Below are 16,165 nucleotides of genomic sequence, written 5' to 3'. Positions count from 1 at the left end.
CTCAGGTAGGGAGGCGTTAGGCGTTGCTACCGCGACTTCTTGCTCCCGTGCTGTGGTGCTTTCGTTTTCTTCGTTGCTTCCTCTCCGTCTTCTTCAGTGCTGACGCGGCGCTTGTGTCCAGCGGGCGGCTCACAGCTTCTGAGAGGAAGAATTGGTGTGTAGATTGGGCGGCAGCGTGTACTTCTGGACAGTGCACAGAAGAATACTGGAAGCAATCATTACCCCGGCGTCAGTCTTCATGATTTTCGTTTCACTGACTCTCACCAACGAATTTCTCACCTTTTTTTTTTGAGAATTCCTCATTTCGTTTATTCCTCTCCATCTTGTTGTTATGCACCGCGATTCTTGCGCACCACGCCTGTCAAAACGCCTCCACCAAATTGGCAACCGTCGACATAAGGTTCCTCTACTGACTTTGCTACTACTTTAACTCGCGAAGATACAGAGTAAAACTCTACGCTCCTCTGCACCGCCTCCCTCCACAGCCAAACACAACGGAGATAAGAACGGAGAGAAAAAGAGAAGATTAAACACGTGCAAAGCGACATGTCCGACTTACTGCAAGCTGTCGGCGGCGAAGGCTTCAAGCCTTTTGACCTGTCGAACCCGGCTCAGTACGCCAAGGGCAACACACCCATGATGTCGAAGGCTGCCTGTTACATCAACGGCACCTGGGTGACAAGCAAGCGCACCGACAAAACCATCGAGGTGGAGGACCCGTGCACGAATCAAGTGATCGGTGTCATTGCCCACTTTGGCAAGGAAGAAACGCTGGCCGCCATCGCAGCCGCGAAGACCGCCTTTGAGAGTTGGAAGAAGGTCTTGCCAAACGAGCGCGCTGCGGCGGTACGGCGGTGGGGCGAGCTGATGACGCAGGCCGCGGAGGGCATGGGCACCATCCTCTCTCGCGAGTCGGGCAAGGTGTTCGCGGAGGGCAAAGGCGAGGTGATCTACTCGGCCAGCTTCGGCGATTGGTACGCCGGCGAGGCGGAGCGCATCTACGGCGATGTCATTTCCGGGCCGCATCTTGGCACGCAGGCGACGGTCTACCGCGAGCCCATCGGCGTCGTCGGTCTCATCACACCGTGGAACTTTCCTGCTGCGATGATCACCCGTGCGGCGTGCGCGGCGATCGCGGCGGGCTGCACGGTGGTGCTGAAGCCGGCCCAGCTGACGCCCTTCTCCGCCCTGGTGCTCGCGCAACTGGCCGGGGAGGCTGGCATCCCGGCGGGCGTCTTCAACGTTGTGACGGGCGAGTCGGCGAGCATCGGCTCCGCCCTCGTCGAATCCTTTGACATCCGCAAGATTTCCTTCACGGGCTCGACGCGGGTCGGCAAGCAGCTCTACCAGGGTTCCGCGGAGACGATGAAGAAGCTGGGCCTAGAGTTGGGCGGCAACGCGCCATACTTGGTCTTCGAGGACGCTGACCTGCCCCGTGCCGCGGATGACCTCATCGCCGCCAAATTCCGCAACTCCGGCCAGACGTGCATCTCCGTCAATCGTGCCCTCGTGCAGTCAAGCATTTACGACGAGTTCACGAAGCTGGTGGCGGACCGCGTGAAGGCGCTGAAGGTCGGCAACAGCTTCGACCCCAGCGCCAAGATCGGCGCCGTGATCGGCAAGCCCACGGTGGACCACATGGCGAAGGTTGTGGAAGACGCCGTGGCGAAGGGTGCGAAGGTGGAGGTGGGTGGACACGCCGTTCCAGGCGCCGGCTACTTTTTTGAGCCGACGGTGCTCAGCAACGTCCCCCACGACACCGCGCTGTGCTGCCGCGAGGAGCTCTTCGGTCCGGTGCTGCCGATGGTGCGCTTTGACACCGAGGAGGAGGGTGTGCGGATGGCCAACGACACCCGCGCTGGTCTGGCCGGCTACTTCTCCACCAGTGACTACCGCCGCCAGTTCCGTGTCGCGCATGCGCTGCAGTTCGGCATGATAGGCTGCAACGACAGTGCGATGTCCGCGGCATGCATTCCGTTTGGCGGTGTTAAGGAGAGCGGCCTCGGCCGTGACGGCTCCAAGTACGGCATCGAGCCTTTTACCGACTGCAAGTACGTTCTCTTCTCCACCGTGTAAGAGACCGCTGGGCTTGCGTTTTTTTTTTTGTTTTCTTGTTCTCTTCACTGACGAAGTGCGACACATGCAAAAGTCTCCTAGATGGGTGTTACAATCGCACCGGTCTCCCGCAGACCCGTGAACGTCTTTCAATATGTGTTGCAGTCCTCTAATTGTACCGTCACCGTACAACACCATCTCTTGGGGGTTTTTTTTTTGCACCTATTCATCGTTTCGAGCGGCCCGCTTCTTCCTTCTTCATTTTTGTTTGTTTTTCATTTCCCTACCTTCGAACGTTTCGACATATACACACAGACATTTATCTACGTAGACCCCCCCCCACCCCACCACACACACACACGTTGATCCGACTTACGGTGTGCTCATTGTTTCCATGCTTTTTCTTTTTTCCGTTTTCGTGCTTGTCATACACCTTTCCCAATTCCTCCTTTATCGATGTGTGGAAGCACGTGTTCACGCCAAAAAAAAAGACCATGTGTGTGTCTGTGTCTGCGTTTGTGTGTGTGCGAGTCTGCATATCACCATATGCGTTTTTATCGCGAACACGGCTCCACCACCGATTTTCTTTTTTCCTTTCGATGACTTTAACTACGCGGCATCACGTTCTTTTCGGGTTTCCCTTTCTCTCTTGTTACAAGCTGATCAGACATGCATGCTTGATGAAACCCAATACTACCACGAGGTTGTGCCACACAAGTGTTGGCGGGCGGGCCAAAAAAAAAAGGTAAGAGCTGCGTAACTCTTTAATAATAATAATTTGTTGCGAATCTGCGTCCGTGGCGCTGCACTCAGATTCAACAAAAAACGCGGCTGCTTCTTTACCTGTATCGTACCCGAAATGTCCAATCTTCACTTCTCCTTTTCTTCTCATAAAACTCAATTCTTCTTCTTTTCTTTTCGCGACGTCGCTTCGGTCGTGTCAAACACCCCGAAACAAACAAAAAATCTGTCAATGTGCGCGCATCAGAGTAACGAAGTCTTCCTGTTGTTCTACTGGAGATTGAGAGCTTTATACGGGTAAATACTTTTCATTTGCCCCCCACTCCCCGACTTAGGAACTTATGTGCATGGTAGAAAAATAAAAAGTAGTGCAAACATTAACATCAATAGAACCCAAAACCAAGTTTAATTATACTCTCTTTTTCGACTATGCGGAATTTTTTTTTAGTTTTCTTCTGTAAAAAAAAAAAGGACCCACGCGGAATGACGCGCGTTACGACGTGTTTTTTGGTGGTGGCCAGCGTGCTGTTGACGCTGCTGGTCAGCCACACGAGCCAGGCGCTGTGCCCCTCCAACGGCAACACACACACCATCTACGTCACGTCCAACATGGGCAACAACATTTGGTCGTTCGATACGCAGGGGAATTACCTCGGCGCCGTGCTGAACCAGCGCTCTTTTCCCAAGGACGTGGTGGTAGACAAGTTGCGCGCCATGCGCTTCGGACCTGACGGCCACATGTACGTCTCCAGCGCTCGTGGCTCGTACAGCCGCGTCTTCGCCGTGAGCGGCAACGGTTTGCTGAACGGCACCATGGAGGTGAACTGCACGCGCAACTACCTCTTCACTGTCGTGGAGCAGGACAAGGAGAACCCCTTCTTGGACCACCCCTACGACATCGCTTTTCACCCCGCGACGCACGACATGTACGTGGCCAACCAGAACTCCGTGACCGTCACCCGCTACAAGCGCAGCACCGCGGACGACACAAAGGCCAGTTACGGCCGCAAGCTCGCCTGGAAGCCGGCGGGGAACGTCAAAGCGGCGACGGAGGTGAACGAGAGCACCGCATCCGCGATGAATGCGGCGGCGGTGCCTGAGAAGGTGCCTGACAACGCCGGCCTCTTCGCCTCGTCGTGGAGCTCGGCGTACTCGATGAGCTCCGTGCGTGGGTTGACCATCTCGCCCTTTCTTCCGCGCTCCCTCGTCGAGGAGGGCAACAGCGCCGGCGTCTTTTCTGTCTCAAACTCCTCGATGATGTATTACCTGCTCGTGTGCGATGCGACCGGCAACACCGTCCACGTCTTCAACGCTGAGACGGGCGAGCGCCTCTTTGGCATCAACGTCCCGTCACCGATCCAAGTGATGTTCCCCAGCCGCTACTACGCCGACAACGCGGAGACACCTTTTGTAAGGGGTAACGGCGCCATGGTGCGGCGCTTCGAGGTGCCGTACATCTACGTGACCAGCAAGGATGACGGTCTCGCCTACATGGTCCGCTTCGGGCCGCACCTGACTTCCGCCACCACCAACGGCCAGCAGCGCGGCACCTTCGCCGAGGAGTACATCCGCGCCCACCGACTGTACACGATCAACCGCCCTGTTCCACTGCACGCAGCCAGCGGCATCTACGAGAACTCCGCCCGCGACATCCTCTTCATTGCCGATCGCAACGGCCGCCGCATCTCCTCCTACGCGTCACCCTTCCTCACCGACTTCACGGGCAGCTACGGCCCCTCGCCCTTCCTGGGACCCTTTGCGAAGAACCTCCCCGACCAGCCGGAGTTCATCATGTCGGCGCTGCTGGAGCACCAGGAGAACATCCCGTTTTGCTATGAGCTGAACAGCGAGGGCAAGTTCCGCTACGTAGCCCTCTGCACAGCCGCCTCGATCTGGTCTGTCGTATTTGGGGTAATTCTCGTTCTGGTGCCGCTCTTTATTGTGTTCCGCCAGATCCAGTACTGCACCCGCGCGCGAGAGCGCCACAATCGTCGTATGCACAACGAGGGCGGCGAGGGGGTGTCGGGCGATGCGAGCGCGCCGCTGCTCGGCCATCAGGTCCCCAACTACGGCTCCGCCGCCAAGTGAACGTACAGAGGAAGTGAGGCTGCTCTCCTGTAAAAGTGCAGGAAGCGATGTAAGCCACAACCACCACAAGAAGAGAAACAGGTGATGAGTCTTTCTACAGCCAAACACAGATTCTTCTCATGTGTGAAGACAAGAAAGAACGCAAAGCAAAAGAAAAGGAGAAGAACGCCTTCCCGCTCCATTTTTGATCTTTACATCGGATGCCGACGCTTTGTGGAAGCGCAGAACTTTTTCTCGCGGTTTTATTTGTGCTGTTGTTGAAGGGGTTACCTGTCGGAGCAAAGGAACTTTTTTTTTCTGAGGCAATTGAAGGTTGCTCATGTTTGCTGCGTAGGCACAACCTTGGTTTGAATGGCTAGCGCCAACATATTAAGAGCCGTCGACTCTGCAGTTTTTCGTTTTCCAATTGTTTCACAATAAAGGTTTTATGAGCTTTCTTTGTTGCAGTGTCGCAAACACACACACAAAAACCCCGTCTGCGCTGGTCCTTTTCTTTCCGATTTCTTTGCATCGTTTCGCTTCTCTCGATGGATTTTGCTTCATTTGACTTTTGATATCCTCTTAGGGGTCGTGACCTGTAAAAGTAATAATGACCGGTCGGCTTTTACGGCAAGTAGGCGGAAACACACCCTCGTTTAAAACCAAAAGGAAAGAAATGAAAGAAGAATTGTAGCAACAGTGGAGGACACTCAAGACTCTCTTTCCCTCAATCCCTGTTTTCTCTGTCAAGAACCACAGGGGTGCTTTTTTTTTCCGTTGGCTTTTCATCATACATGAGGGGGGGGGGGGCGGTAGTTTTTCTGCTGTCTGTTTGGTCTGATCTCATTCTGACACATCTTGCATCGAAAAGAAAAGGAATAAATAAACCTAACACGAATAGGAGGCTGCATAAATACATGGGAGCTTAAACTGAGTGAAGTTGCTCATCCTCACTCGCTCGAAAAGTTTAAAAAAAGAGTAATTAAAGAAACGAAGCTCTTCTCTTTCCCTTCTGAGTTTCGTTTTTCCAAAGATCTCGTTTTTCTGTTTGGTGTCCATAAGCGGTTGGCTTCTTCCGTAAAAATAAATGATGATATATAATAATCGTAAACACAAAAGTAATGGAGGAAAAACGAATCAGCATTTATGGATTGCCGAGGCTCGATGACACATGAATTGACGTTTTTTTTTGTTGTTGAGAGGGAGAGTACCTCTTTTTTCTTGCACATGTTTCACCCCCAAAACGGCCGGTCACATCTAGCTTTTTACTTTGTCATGTGCCGTTTTCTCTCTTTTTCTTTTCTTTTAGGTGAACCTTTTTTCCCCTTGTACTGAGGTTGCGTAATTTTTGTTTCTTACGCGGGTACTTGGTGTACTGCCTTGCATGGATGAGACCGCAAGGATGGCATAGGAGAAATCGTAGCTGCAGTGGCGGTCGCAGCTTTGTTCATGCAAACTGGTGGTGGAGATGGAATCTTAATTGTAGCTCATTTTCGAAAAAAGAAAACATCGACAAACGAATATAAAAAGACAGCTGCACAGCCGATTGTAGTTGATTACATGTTTTGTACTTGCAGCTCAAAAAGTTCACCTCACTTTTTTTTTCTATGCTGCAACCCGAAGCGATTCCGGCTCGCTGTACAACACAACGAGCGGCGACGCGCGTCGATGACCTGCAAAAGGCCAACAGAAAGTTGTCGAAGTGAGAACCGCGTAATGCATGTTGTTCCTTGTGTGTGCGTTTTCGTTTCTTGGGCCTCTCCTTGGTGCTTGCTTTCCCAGTCTTTTAGAGCGTGGCTTGTTGTCCATCTCTCAGTGCGCGGTGCCCGTGAACTGCGGGTTAAAGCTATCAGAGCCAAACTCCCTCCTTCTTGTCTCGTTTCTCCTCTTTTTGCGCTTCTTTTTTCCAGCTGCAGTTCTCAACGCCTCTATATTTGGGACTTTCGTGCGACGATGCAGCGAACGGCTGTACGAGGCGTGGGAAATTATTCCCGGCTCCCTGTCGGCCAGCAGCGACAGCAGACATCGTATTCCGTGTCGCAGCACCGGTCCACCTCTGTGTTGGGTTCGCTGATACGCATGCGCAGCCAATTCCAGCGACTGCGCAGCTCGCAACAACAGCAGGTGATCGCTGCGGTGCTGGAACGAAATCGCAAAGCCCGCTATCTCGGCTCAAAAGACACTCCTCTCTCATTATTGAGTTCGAGCGAGGGTGACGCCGGCGTTGCTGCAGACGAGGAGCAAGGCTCCAGCTCAAGGAACGTCAGCACAACAATACACGCGGGCTTTCTGCTCTGCGTCGAAGCGCAACGACTCCTCAAGGGTGAGGGGCAGTCAAAAACGCCGCTCTCCGATGTCGCGGTGAGCTCGCCGTTGTACGCTGCGGAGGCGGGCAAGTTGCTTTCCACTGCTGCCGCCTTTGGCGCTTCTACCACCTTCCCCCGTGTGCAGGAGGTCTGTGCGTGGATCCGTGCCCACACGGATTCCTTACGAACTCCACGGCAAATCATGTCGCTCTGCATGCCACTCGTTAACTTGGCGGACGGCGCGACTGCTGGTGTGTCATTTGTTCTGGAGGTGCTGTATGAGCCCTTGCTGCTGGCACTGCAGGAGGACGGTAGCGGTGCCGCGACGCAGGCGGAGGGGCCTTCTCCGTCGTTGTCGTCGCAGCGGATGTCCTCGGGTGAGGACATCACCGGTAGTGGTGCAAATGTGGAAGCGCAGCTCGTGGCCATAACCTCAGCGTTTGGCATGGTGGCGAAGTGGTCAACTGCGTTCCTTGCGCGCGAGGCAGACACCTCCAATGGCAACAGTTCAACCAAAACGACGGACGCCGCTGCTGCTGCTCTCTGTAAGGCCGAAGAGCGAATGAAGATGCGGCGGATTGCGGAGTCGAGTGTGGCCGCCCTCGCACGGCACACCAGCGAGTGCGCCGGCGACGGCGGCAGCGACAGGTCGCACGACATCGTCTACGCCACGCTTCAGCAGCTCTCGGTGGGCGACGTCGTGCTCTGGCTGCAGTGCCTGCACGGTGTGGAGAAGACGTACTTCTTGACGACCATACCGATGGCAGCGGAGAACGAAAAATGTGAAGCCATGCAACGCCTTTTGCTGTGCTACCGCGTGCTGCTACCTTTGATGCGGCACGTACTGGAGACAACGGGAACGACTGCACCGGCAGGAGCCGCAACCCCAGCCGCCGGGGGAAGCTTCGCGGATGGTAGATCCGTGGCCAGCGCCGCCACCACGACGGCCTCCGTAGCTCTCCGTGTGCAGGACTTGACCGATCTCGTGCAGACGGGGCTGTACTCTAGTATCGAGTCGGAGCACCAGGAGCTGGCTCTTCAGCATGGGTTACAGGCACTGCCTAGGGCGTTGAGTGCAGCAACGAGCAGAGAAGCGTGCCTCGTGACGCAGGTGGTGAACAGGGTGCGGCTGCAGCGACCCGCCGCACTTTCTGCTGCCCTGTTGCGCGCGGTGCTCGCTGCGCTGCGGCCGCGTCTCTTTATTCTACGCGAGTCGCAGGCATACCACCTCCGTCCGCAGGACTGCAGTGTGCTGTTGTCGCAGCTCTCACGGTGGGAGGAGGTGCCTGGTGTGACGGTGAGCGCCGACATTGTGGAGCTGCTGTCTCAGCGCTTTGGCGAGCAGATGCCGATGGTACAAGGAGCCCAATTGGTGCCTTTTGTGCAGGCACTAGCACGCTTCGAGGAGAGACACCGGCGCGCAGATCGGCATGAGGAAGATGCGGCGACGGAGACGGTCAGAAGGGATGACGGAACAGCATCTGGCGGCGTGGGTGCGCGGAAAGGGCGCGACATAAACGCCCCCATCTCCACAGCCGGAGCTGTAGCATCAGCGCGCCACTGTCGCCGTGCGAAGACAGTGCGGTACTTTTACTCCAGCACGGCGCGGGTCGTGGCCCAGTGTGCGCAGCGCGCTGCCGTGCTCGCATCGGAAGAGGCGTTGAGCAACGGTAGTAGGGGTGGAAGCGGCGCACCTCCCGCAGACCAACTGTCAGCAACAACGGATGCTACGAAGGAAGGCGGAGCGCCGCGGCTGTCTCCCACGGAAGCGGCGCAGTTGATCAGCGCCTTTGTGCAGCTGTCCTCTCCCCAGGTGGAGTTTGTATTTACACAGGTAGAGCCACTGCTGACAAAAGGTGCAGTCACGCATAGCTCCGCAACCGGCGTCTCTTCCGCTTCTTCCCCTTCAAGTGCTGCTGCTGCTGCTGCTGCTGCGGAGCTGTACGCACGTGTGACGCTGCAGGAGTCTGTCATTCGCTTTATTGAGTTTATGACGCAACTACACCCTCGCGAGGCACACACGAGCTCTGCCGCGCAGCGAGCGAAGGTGTTGTTGGTCAAAATGGATCGCACGCTTGCCACCGTCGTTCGTCAAGCGGCGCGACCCAAGGATCTGGTCTTGGCTTCGTCACTCGTGCGCCACAAACTTCTCGATCATCGCCCTATCGAGGTAGACGGTGACGCGGAGGATGCCGATGCGAAGTTGAGCCGCTCTCATGGCGACAAAAAGATAGCGACGTCGTGGCGCCGCGCGGATGTGCGCTTGGCGACCTGCGTTGCGAAGCAGGTGTGCGTTGTTGCTGCGCAGTGCAACGGGTTCGAGGTCGGTGCGCTGACGGTTGCTATCGGCGCTTTGGCGGCGGCTGGCGTTCTGCCGGCACCGATGACACGGCAGGCGATGGAGGCGTTGTGGACGAGGTGCGTTGAGGGGCTGGAAGCCGCAGCGTCCACCCAGAACGACCCGGCGGCGACGACGACAGCGCCACACCCGACTGGGACGCCCGTCACGCTCACACTGGACGACTGTAAGAAACTGATGGATGGGGTGCGAATGACCTTTTCGGCCCTGCCGCCGTGTGTGCAGACGACGATTCCGCCTCTTGTGTTTCTGGACACCTTCACGATGTTGTGCGCCGATCTCTCCACGAACATGACGGCGAGAGATGCTGCAACCGCAGACGGGGCCGGTGACCTTGTCCGCGGCACGTCTCGCTCCTATGCGAATGCTCTTGCCGATCTGCGGCGCTACACAACTCTGGGGCGTTCTATCTTCTCGTTTTTTGCCGCATGCTCCTCTTCTTTCTCTTCTGCTGAAAGCGACACGGTGACTCCAACGCGTGCGCAGCAGTGGAAGATGCGTCCAGAGGCGTGTCGCACTGCCGTCGAGGCTTATCTAAAGGTGGTGCGTGTGGTGATGGAAAGCTACGCGACGGAGGCGTCACTCTCCGCGTCGTGGTGGGCCGAGGCGCCGACAGGCAGCAGCAACAACGTGCGCCGACCTCCCGCCGTACCGCTCGAGTTGTTGAGCATGACAGCACGTGTGGTCACTCAGCTGCAACGATTTGTCCATCTGCGCGACGGCGCACCGAAGCAGAGGACAGGCAGTGCGGAAGTCGACGCAGTAGAGGACCGGAACCCGCTGGTAGGTGGTGAGGTGGAGGAGCTGAACATGGCGGCAGCGGATGAACCCACCAGCGGTGCCGTCGCACTAAACAACGACGAGGCAGGTGATGATGAGGACAGCGACGGATTGACTTCTGACGCGCAGATGTCGCTCTCCACCATCGATGCGGTGGTGTCGGACGTGCTCGGCGTGCTAGGGGACACCATTGCTCTTTTGGCTAGACAACAGCAGCAGCAGTCAAACTCTGATGCTTCGTCGGCCGCAGAGGAGAACGATGAATCGAATGTGGTTGATGCAAACAGGGCGACAATGAACCCGAAGCACCTCCTCATGCTCCTTCAAGCCTACGAGACGGCGCGATATCGGCATCCTGAGATGTTGTACGGCATTTTACCCGAACTCCGAAGCAGCGCCAATCAGCTGGACCCGCTGGAGCTATCGCTGCTGGTTCGGGCACTGACGCGTCTTGGCGCGTGGAACAGTCGCCTTCTGCGGGTGCTCGCCACGGCGGTGGAGGCGAAGATACAGACCTGTGAGCTTCGTCAGTGCCACACCCTCCTGCAAGGTCTTTGCCGCTCCGGCTGCGTGAGTCCGAACACCTTTGTCGAAGTTCGAGGGGCCATGTACGAGGATTGGTCTCGCGCCGGCACCCGACGCGGCGGCGCCCCGCAGGAACCGCTGCAGCGACTCGCGGAAAGTGTGCTGTGGCGTCTCGATGCCCTGGTGTGCACACGCGACGCATTCGTTAGCCTCGCCCACACCGCTGAGTTATCCGATTTGGTGAGCGTGGTGACGGCCCTGCGCTTCTTCCACATGCCGCCGCCGCCAACGTACGATGCGTTTGTGGTTCTTGCGGTTCGTAAGCTCGTTTCAGTTAGTGAGAGACGGCCTGCGCGGAAGTTGGTGCAGCACTGCGTTGCCATCCTCAGTGCCATTTCGGATCTTCGTCAGCCGGCGCAGCAGCGCGTTTCTGCAAGTGCGGTGTGGACGGTGGTGCGTCGAGTGTTGGACTCCGGCGATCGACCGTCTTCTTCTTCCGCTGGTGTCGCAGACGACGCGTCCTCGCTGCCTGCGTGCTGGCAGCTGTGGCGATTGGCCTCTCTGCAGTCCCTCCAGTATGGAAGGGAAGCCACAGGAGTGTTGTTCGAGGTGTCACCCCAAGCGGCACCGGAGCGGCGTGCAATGCTCTTCTCTCGTATCCGGGAACGGCTAAAAAAGGTCGTCGAGGCGTATGCCTGGGGTCCTGACCCCCAACGTGACCACCCGACGCAAGATGTCGGAGGTTCTGCCCAGAACGCCGGGGACGGTCGCTGTGGTTGGCCGGTTCTTTCCCCTTCCGGACAGGTGGCGCTCCATCGACATGGATTACACGCGGCGCCGTCGCTGCTACGCAGTGATCGCGATCTAGCCGAGCAGCTCTGCTTTCCGTTCCAACTTGCTCTTCACGTCATCAGGCAGCAGGATGACCTTTCTATCCTCGTGAGAACACCGCTTTTTACGGCTCCCGCAGCGCAGGCGAAAAGGTTTGTGCGGCTTGCGGCTTGTCTGTTACGCGCAGACTTGTGGGACAGCAGCTCTATCAGCGCTGAATCTCAATTGTTGTTGATCTCGGCACTCCAGCTACTGTGGAGGCACGCTGACTTGCATGGCCTGCTGTGCACCTCTCCAGAGGCTTTCTCAACAGAGGAGCTGGTGGTGCTGGCCGCGGCAGCTGCGCATCTCCAGCAGGCCGGTATTGTTGCAGCCAAAGACGATGCGCAAGTGTACGGTGACGACTGTACCGCCGCCTTACGCCAACTAAGTGATGCCAAGACTGAATGGCGTCTTGCCGCTGCCGTCGATGCGTGGACGTTGTTTACGCGCTTGACTGCGGCGCCAGCGAACCCGCAGTTGCGCTCTGCTGACCTCAGCGCCGCAGCGGGATTGTTTGCTGTGCTTGCGAGGAGCGGCGATATTATTGTGGCTGCCTTTTTGGAACTGCAAAGAGCATCGTCCTCGGCGACTCGTACACGCGCGCTTCATGAACTGTTGCGCCTGTTTCAAATCTCCGGCGGCACCGACATCTCGTGCTTCATCAGGACCGAAGACGCTGTTGTAGCGCCCCAGTTGCTCTCCAGTGAGCCGTCCGACAGCCCGGTCGAACTCGATGCCGAGAGGCGGTTTAGGCAACAGTACGCGGAGGTGCAGACTTGTATTGAATCACTTCTTGGAACTTCGTCACCAAATTGAAAATGCCAGCGGCGCTAGGCGCTTACGTGATCGTTGTGCGTGAATGCAGGCAAAGAAAGAAGACATTGTTTTATCCTTTGAAGGCTGCTGACGTTGTTATTATTATGGACTTGTTCATTCACAGATGCGTTGACGTGTAAACTCTCCAAGACACAATTAGAACATGATGAGGACCTTTGTTATGTCTTCTAACGTCGAGAATACCCCCAAAAGTGCTGTTCGCGGAACGTCGCAGTGTCTCTCTGTTTGACTTTTTTTTCCTCTACCTCGATAACAACCCTCTTCGCCGACTCCTCGCCCTTCAACGTTTTGGGAACACAATCCGTTACGGAAGAGAACTGTTCTTCTGTTCCACCTCGAACTGCCGAAGGATTGGCATATTTGTGCTTTGAAGAAGGCAATTTGTTTCACAGGATCGTGCTAGGTGCTCTGCGTATTACGCTGTAGTCAAGACACAAAGAGACCCCTCCCGACACGTGCACGTTGGTGCGCACTGGCAAACTACACCGCCTCTTTCTCCTCATCGGATCGTTTCGGGTCTGTCATGTCGGCTACACCAAATGGCACCACCGCCGGCGAGGAGGCCAGTGTTATGCGCCAACTGGAGTTGCTGCTGGTACCACTGCACCACCGTTTTCGCTATCCTCTCCCCATCCCCGCCCGCCTTGCAGACGGCGTTGACTGCGACGGCTCTCTCCGTGCGTCCGCGCCAACGTTTCTGACAAGCGCTGCTGCCACCGCTGGAATTGCGGCAGAGGATGTCGCAGCCGAAGCTGCGTCTTATTCTCTCGATGAGGCGGAGCTTCCTGAGGAGCAGCAGTACGACCGCGTGCGCCGCTCCGCGCTGGCGGTGGTGGAGGAGCAGGTGCCGGATCTTCTGTTGTGGCAGACGCGCGTGCAAGCCGGAGCGGCGCAGGCTGAAAACTGCTACCAAGTTCTCCAGCACGTCCGCCGCAACGTTGCCGCGATGCAGCAAGTGACGCAGTCGGTGCAGGAACAGAGCGACCACCTCAGCCACAACGCCTCCGCTATGATGGTGCGCAAGGCGAAGCTGGAGCTCGTGCGCGATGCACTAGAGCAGAACCTGGCGCACTTCACGCACATTGACGATCTCTGCCGAGAGGCGGGCAATCCGTTTCTCAAGGCGGGCACGCCGCGCTTCTCCACTCTGCTGCAGGACATCGCCAACGAGATGGAGTTCCTCTCGACCAACACGCAGTACAAGTCGGCTAAGCCGTACGCGATGCGCTTGGCCGCGGCGCAGCAAATGGTCAGCGCCACGTTGAAGGAGGCCGTGCGGCAGTCTTTCAAGACAATGGAGTCACAGACAAAGGCGTCGCCGGCGTTTGAGGCGGCCATTCATGTGCCGAAGGAAAGCACAGACGCCCTGAAGGACGCCGAAACAAACCCTGAGAGCTCTACTGCAGGTGTCGCCCTCGCTGCCTCGTCGTCACGACCAAGCGGAAACAGCAATCTTGTCGTGGCACCCGATCAGGGAGCGTTGCTGTCCGCGCAGTCCTCCTCTGCGCTGCTCGAGCTGCGTCGCCACGACGTGGCCGGCTCGTTTGCGGACTTTCTTACCGCCGTGAACGACGCCTTCGTAACGGCCGGCGACAACTACACCTCGCTGCGGCGCATGGCCGAGCTGCGGAAAGGCGGCTTCGGCTACTCAGGCGCCGAGGCGTTTGGCGAGGAGATGCTAACCACCAGCGGCGGCATCGACGCGGATAGCGGGATGAAGGAGGTGCTGGATGCCTACCGCGACGCCCGCGTCGGTGTGGTCGTGCCCCTGCTGCGATACTGGCTGACGCTGTGGTACTACCTGGACGTGCAGGACGCCCGCTCCGAGGCGCTGTCGACGGCAGAGGCAAACCAGGCACAGCAGCGGCTCGCGGAGGATGGTCGTCAGCAGCTGACGGGGGTAGCCGAAGCGCACACGCTGCCGCAGCTAGCCGAGCACATCTGCGGGCTGCTGCAGCGCTCGTTGGCCGCGGAGTCGGAGGTGCTGAGTCGACTGTGGCTGCGTGACGACATCGCGTCCTACCTGCTGCCCAAGCTCGTCACTAGCATCGCGGAGGAGGTGTACTATGCCTTCCGTTCCCGCCTGCTGTGCGTCGACGACGTTGGAGAGCTGGCGCGCACAGTGGACAGCATCCAACGCGTCAGTATGCGGCGCGACACGGGTGTGCAAGACTCGCAGGTCGTGGCGGATTTGTGGCTGCGCATGATTCAAGACACCCAGGAGCGGCTGGTGTTTCGCAGCAGCGTGTACCTGCGGCAGACCGTCGCGCGTTCCACCTCGACGCGCGAGATGGCCATTGTGTACCTGCGGTGCGGGTCAGACGCCTACAACACCGCGTCCGCCTCCGCAAGTTGCGATGCAACTGCCGCTGAGGAGGAGGCGAGGACGAAGATGTTCTTCATCCCTGGCGTTGTCCACGCGCTGCAGCTGCTGAACTGGCTCTACCCCACGCTGGAGTTCTCCGTCTTCTCGGTGTTTGCAGAGGAGGCGGTGCACCACAGCCTGGACTTGGTGCGTCAGCTTGTGAAGCTCATGCGGCAAACGGACAGCACTGATGCGCTGCGCGACACGAAGGCGTACCTTTGCCAGCTGTCGCACCTCCAGCACCTCGAAGCGGAGCTCTCGCACGTCGACGCCAACATCACGGTGGTGGAGCGGCACATCAGCTTCGCGAGTCTGCGCAAGAGCCGCCTCGAGTTGGCGCAGTCGTCGCGCGAGTCGAAGAAGGAGGTGCAGGTGGACCTTCTCAAGTGCAGCGAGCTCCTGACGACGGCGATGCTAGCCTACGTGACGCAGCCCATGTCTGGCGCGGCGAAGAGGACTGAGGCAGAGCGGCGGCAGCTGGTAGCAGAGATGAAGGGCCGCGCCAAGGGTGTTGAGCGGATGATATCCTTCTACGTCGAGCACGGCGAAACACGCGTGGATCTGGTGAACATCCTTCGCGAACGCACGGCGGAGCTGGCCGCTGAGGTGGACGTCCCCTTCGAGAGCGTACCGGCGGCCACCGTGCCTGTGAAAACGACAGCACCGCCGCCGCTACCGCCACCCCCATCAATAGAGAAGACGAATTCCTCCGCAGTGGCCCTTTCTCCTCTGGGATCTGCGCTCACGGCGGCAGCGGAAACCACGGAGTCCGCCGCAGATCTTGCGAACCCACCAGTATCAGAGTCCGCAGCGGCACCCGCAGCAGTGACGCCTAGCCCCTCTGCGCCTTCTTTGCCACCTCCGTCAACCAATCGTTACACTTCAGCGCCGTCGACGAGTGCCCCGCCATCGTCATCGGCCCCGGCTGCTACCGTAGCGTACGCACCACCCACGGCGCAGTCAGGATCTTTCCCACCCCTTCCTTACTCTGAACTGGCGCCATCTACGCGAGCATTGCCTCCTCCACCGCCCGCTTCTCGTGCTCCGGCAACGTCCACCGTTTCAGAAGTGCAGCCGCATTACGCACCGCGCCGTGGAGGACATACGGATGCGACTGATTTGATCTAAAGTACCGTCATGCTTTCGGCGGGAAGGACTACGATTGAAAAAAGGGAAAGGAAGACAAAAGCAGAACAACAAAAAATGGACTGATGGGCCCTCCAGTCAGGAAAAGGCAATCCTTTTTTTTTTAAATCC

General features: G+C 57.6%; 4 protein-coding genes across 5 annotated transcripts; all 4 read left to right on the top strand.

Moving 5' to 3' along the window:
* Window positions 1–399: 399 nt before the first annotated feature.
* ABB37_05104 (putative mitochondrial Aldehyde dehydrogenase) lies at window positions 400–2,076 on the top strand (the record flags this gene model as incomplete). Its single annotated transcript, XM_015803027.1, has 1 exon — window positions 400–2,076. The coding sequence occupies exon 1, from the start codon at window positions 547–549 to the stop codon at window positions 2,074–2,076; it is 1,530 nt and encodes a 509-aa protein (XP_015658543.1). The 5' UTR covers window positions 400–546.
* Window positions 2,077–3,042: 966 nt separating this feature from the next.
* On the top strand, window positions 3,043–4,884 carry ABB37_05103 (hypothetical protein; the record flags this gene model as incomplete). Its single annotated transcript, XM_015803026.1, has 1 exon — window positions 3,043–4,884. The coding sequence occupies exon 1, from the start codon at window positions 3,226–3,228 to the stop codon at window positions 4,882–4,884; it is 1,659 nt and encodes a 552-aa protein (XP_015658542.1). The 5' UTR covers window positions 3,043–3,225.
* A 1,888-nt stretch (window positions 4,885–6,772) lies between these two features.
* ABB37_05102 (hypothetical protein) lies at window positions 6,773–12,522 on the top strand (the record flags this gene model as incomplete). Its single annotated transcript, XM_015803025.1, has 1 exon — window positions 6,773–12,522. The coding sequence occupies exon 1, from the start codon at window positions 6,817–6,819 to the stop codon at window positions 12,520–12,522; it is 5,706 nt and encodes a 1,901-aa protein (XP_015658541.1). The 5' UTR covers window positions 6,773–6,816.
* Window positions 12,523–12,855: 333 nt separating this feature from the next.
* ABB37_05101 (hypothetical protein) lies at window positions 12,856–16,036 on the top strand (the record flags this gene model as incomplete). Of its 2 annotated transcripts, none has more annotated exons than XM_015803024.1 (1): window positions 12,856–16,036. In XM_015803024.1, exon 1 carries the CDS (start codon window positions 13,067–13,069, stop codon window positions 16,034–16,036), a length of 2,970 nt encoding a protein of 989 aa, XP_015658540.1. In that variant the 5' UTR covers window positions 12,856–13,066. The 2 variants fall into 2 exon arrangements, with proteins under 2 accessions (XP_015658540.1, XP_015658539.1); XM_015803023.1 differs by having other exon boundaries at window positions 12,892–16,036.
* Between the last annotated feature and the right edge of the window lie 129 nt (window positions 16,037–16,165).

Source organism: Leptomonas pyrrhocoris, assembly GCF_001293395.1.
Source record: "Leptomonas pyrrhocoris isolate H10 chromosome Unknown, whole genome shotgun sequence".
NCBI classification, from domain to species: Eukaryota; Euglenozoa; class Kinetoplastea; order Trypanosomatida; family Trypanosomatidae; genus Leptomonas; species Leptomonas pyrrhocoris.
Note: the sequence above shows the minus strand (reverse complement) of the source record. Positions and strands in the feature narration are given on the sequence as shown.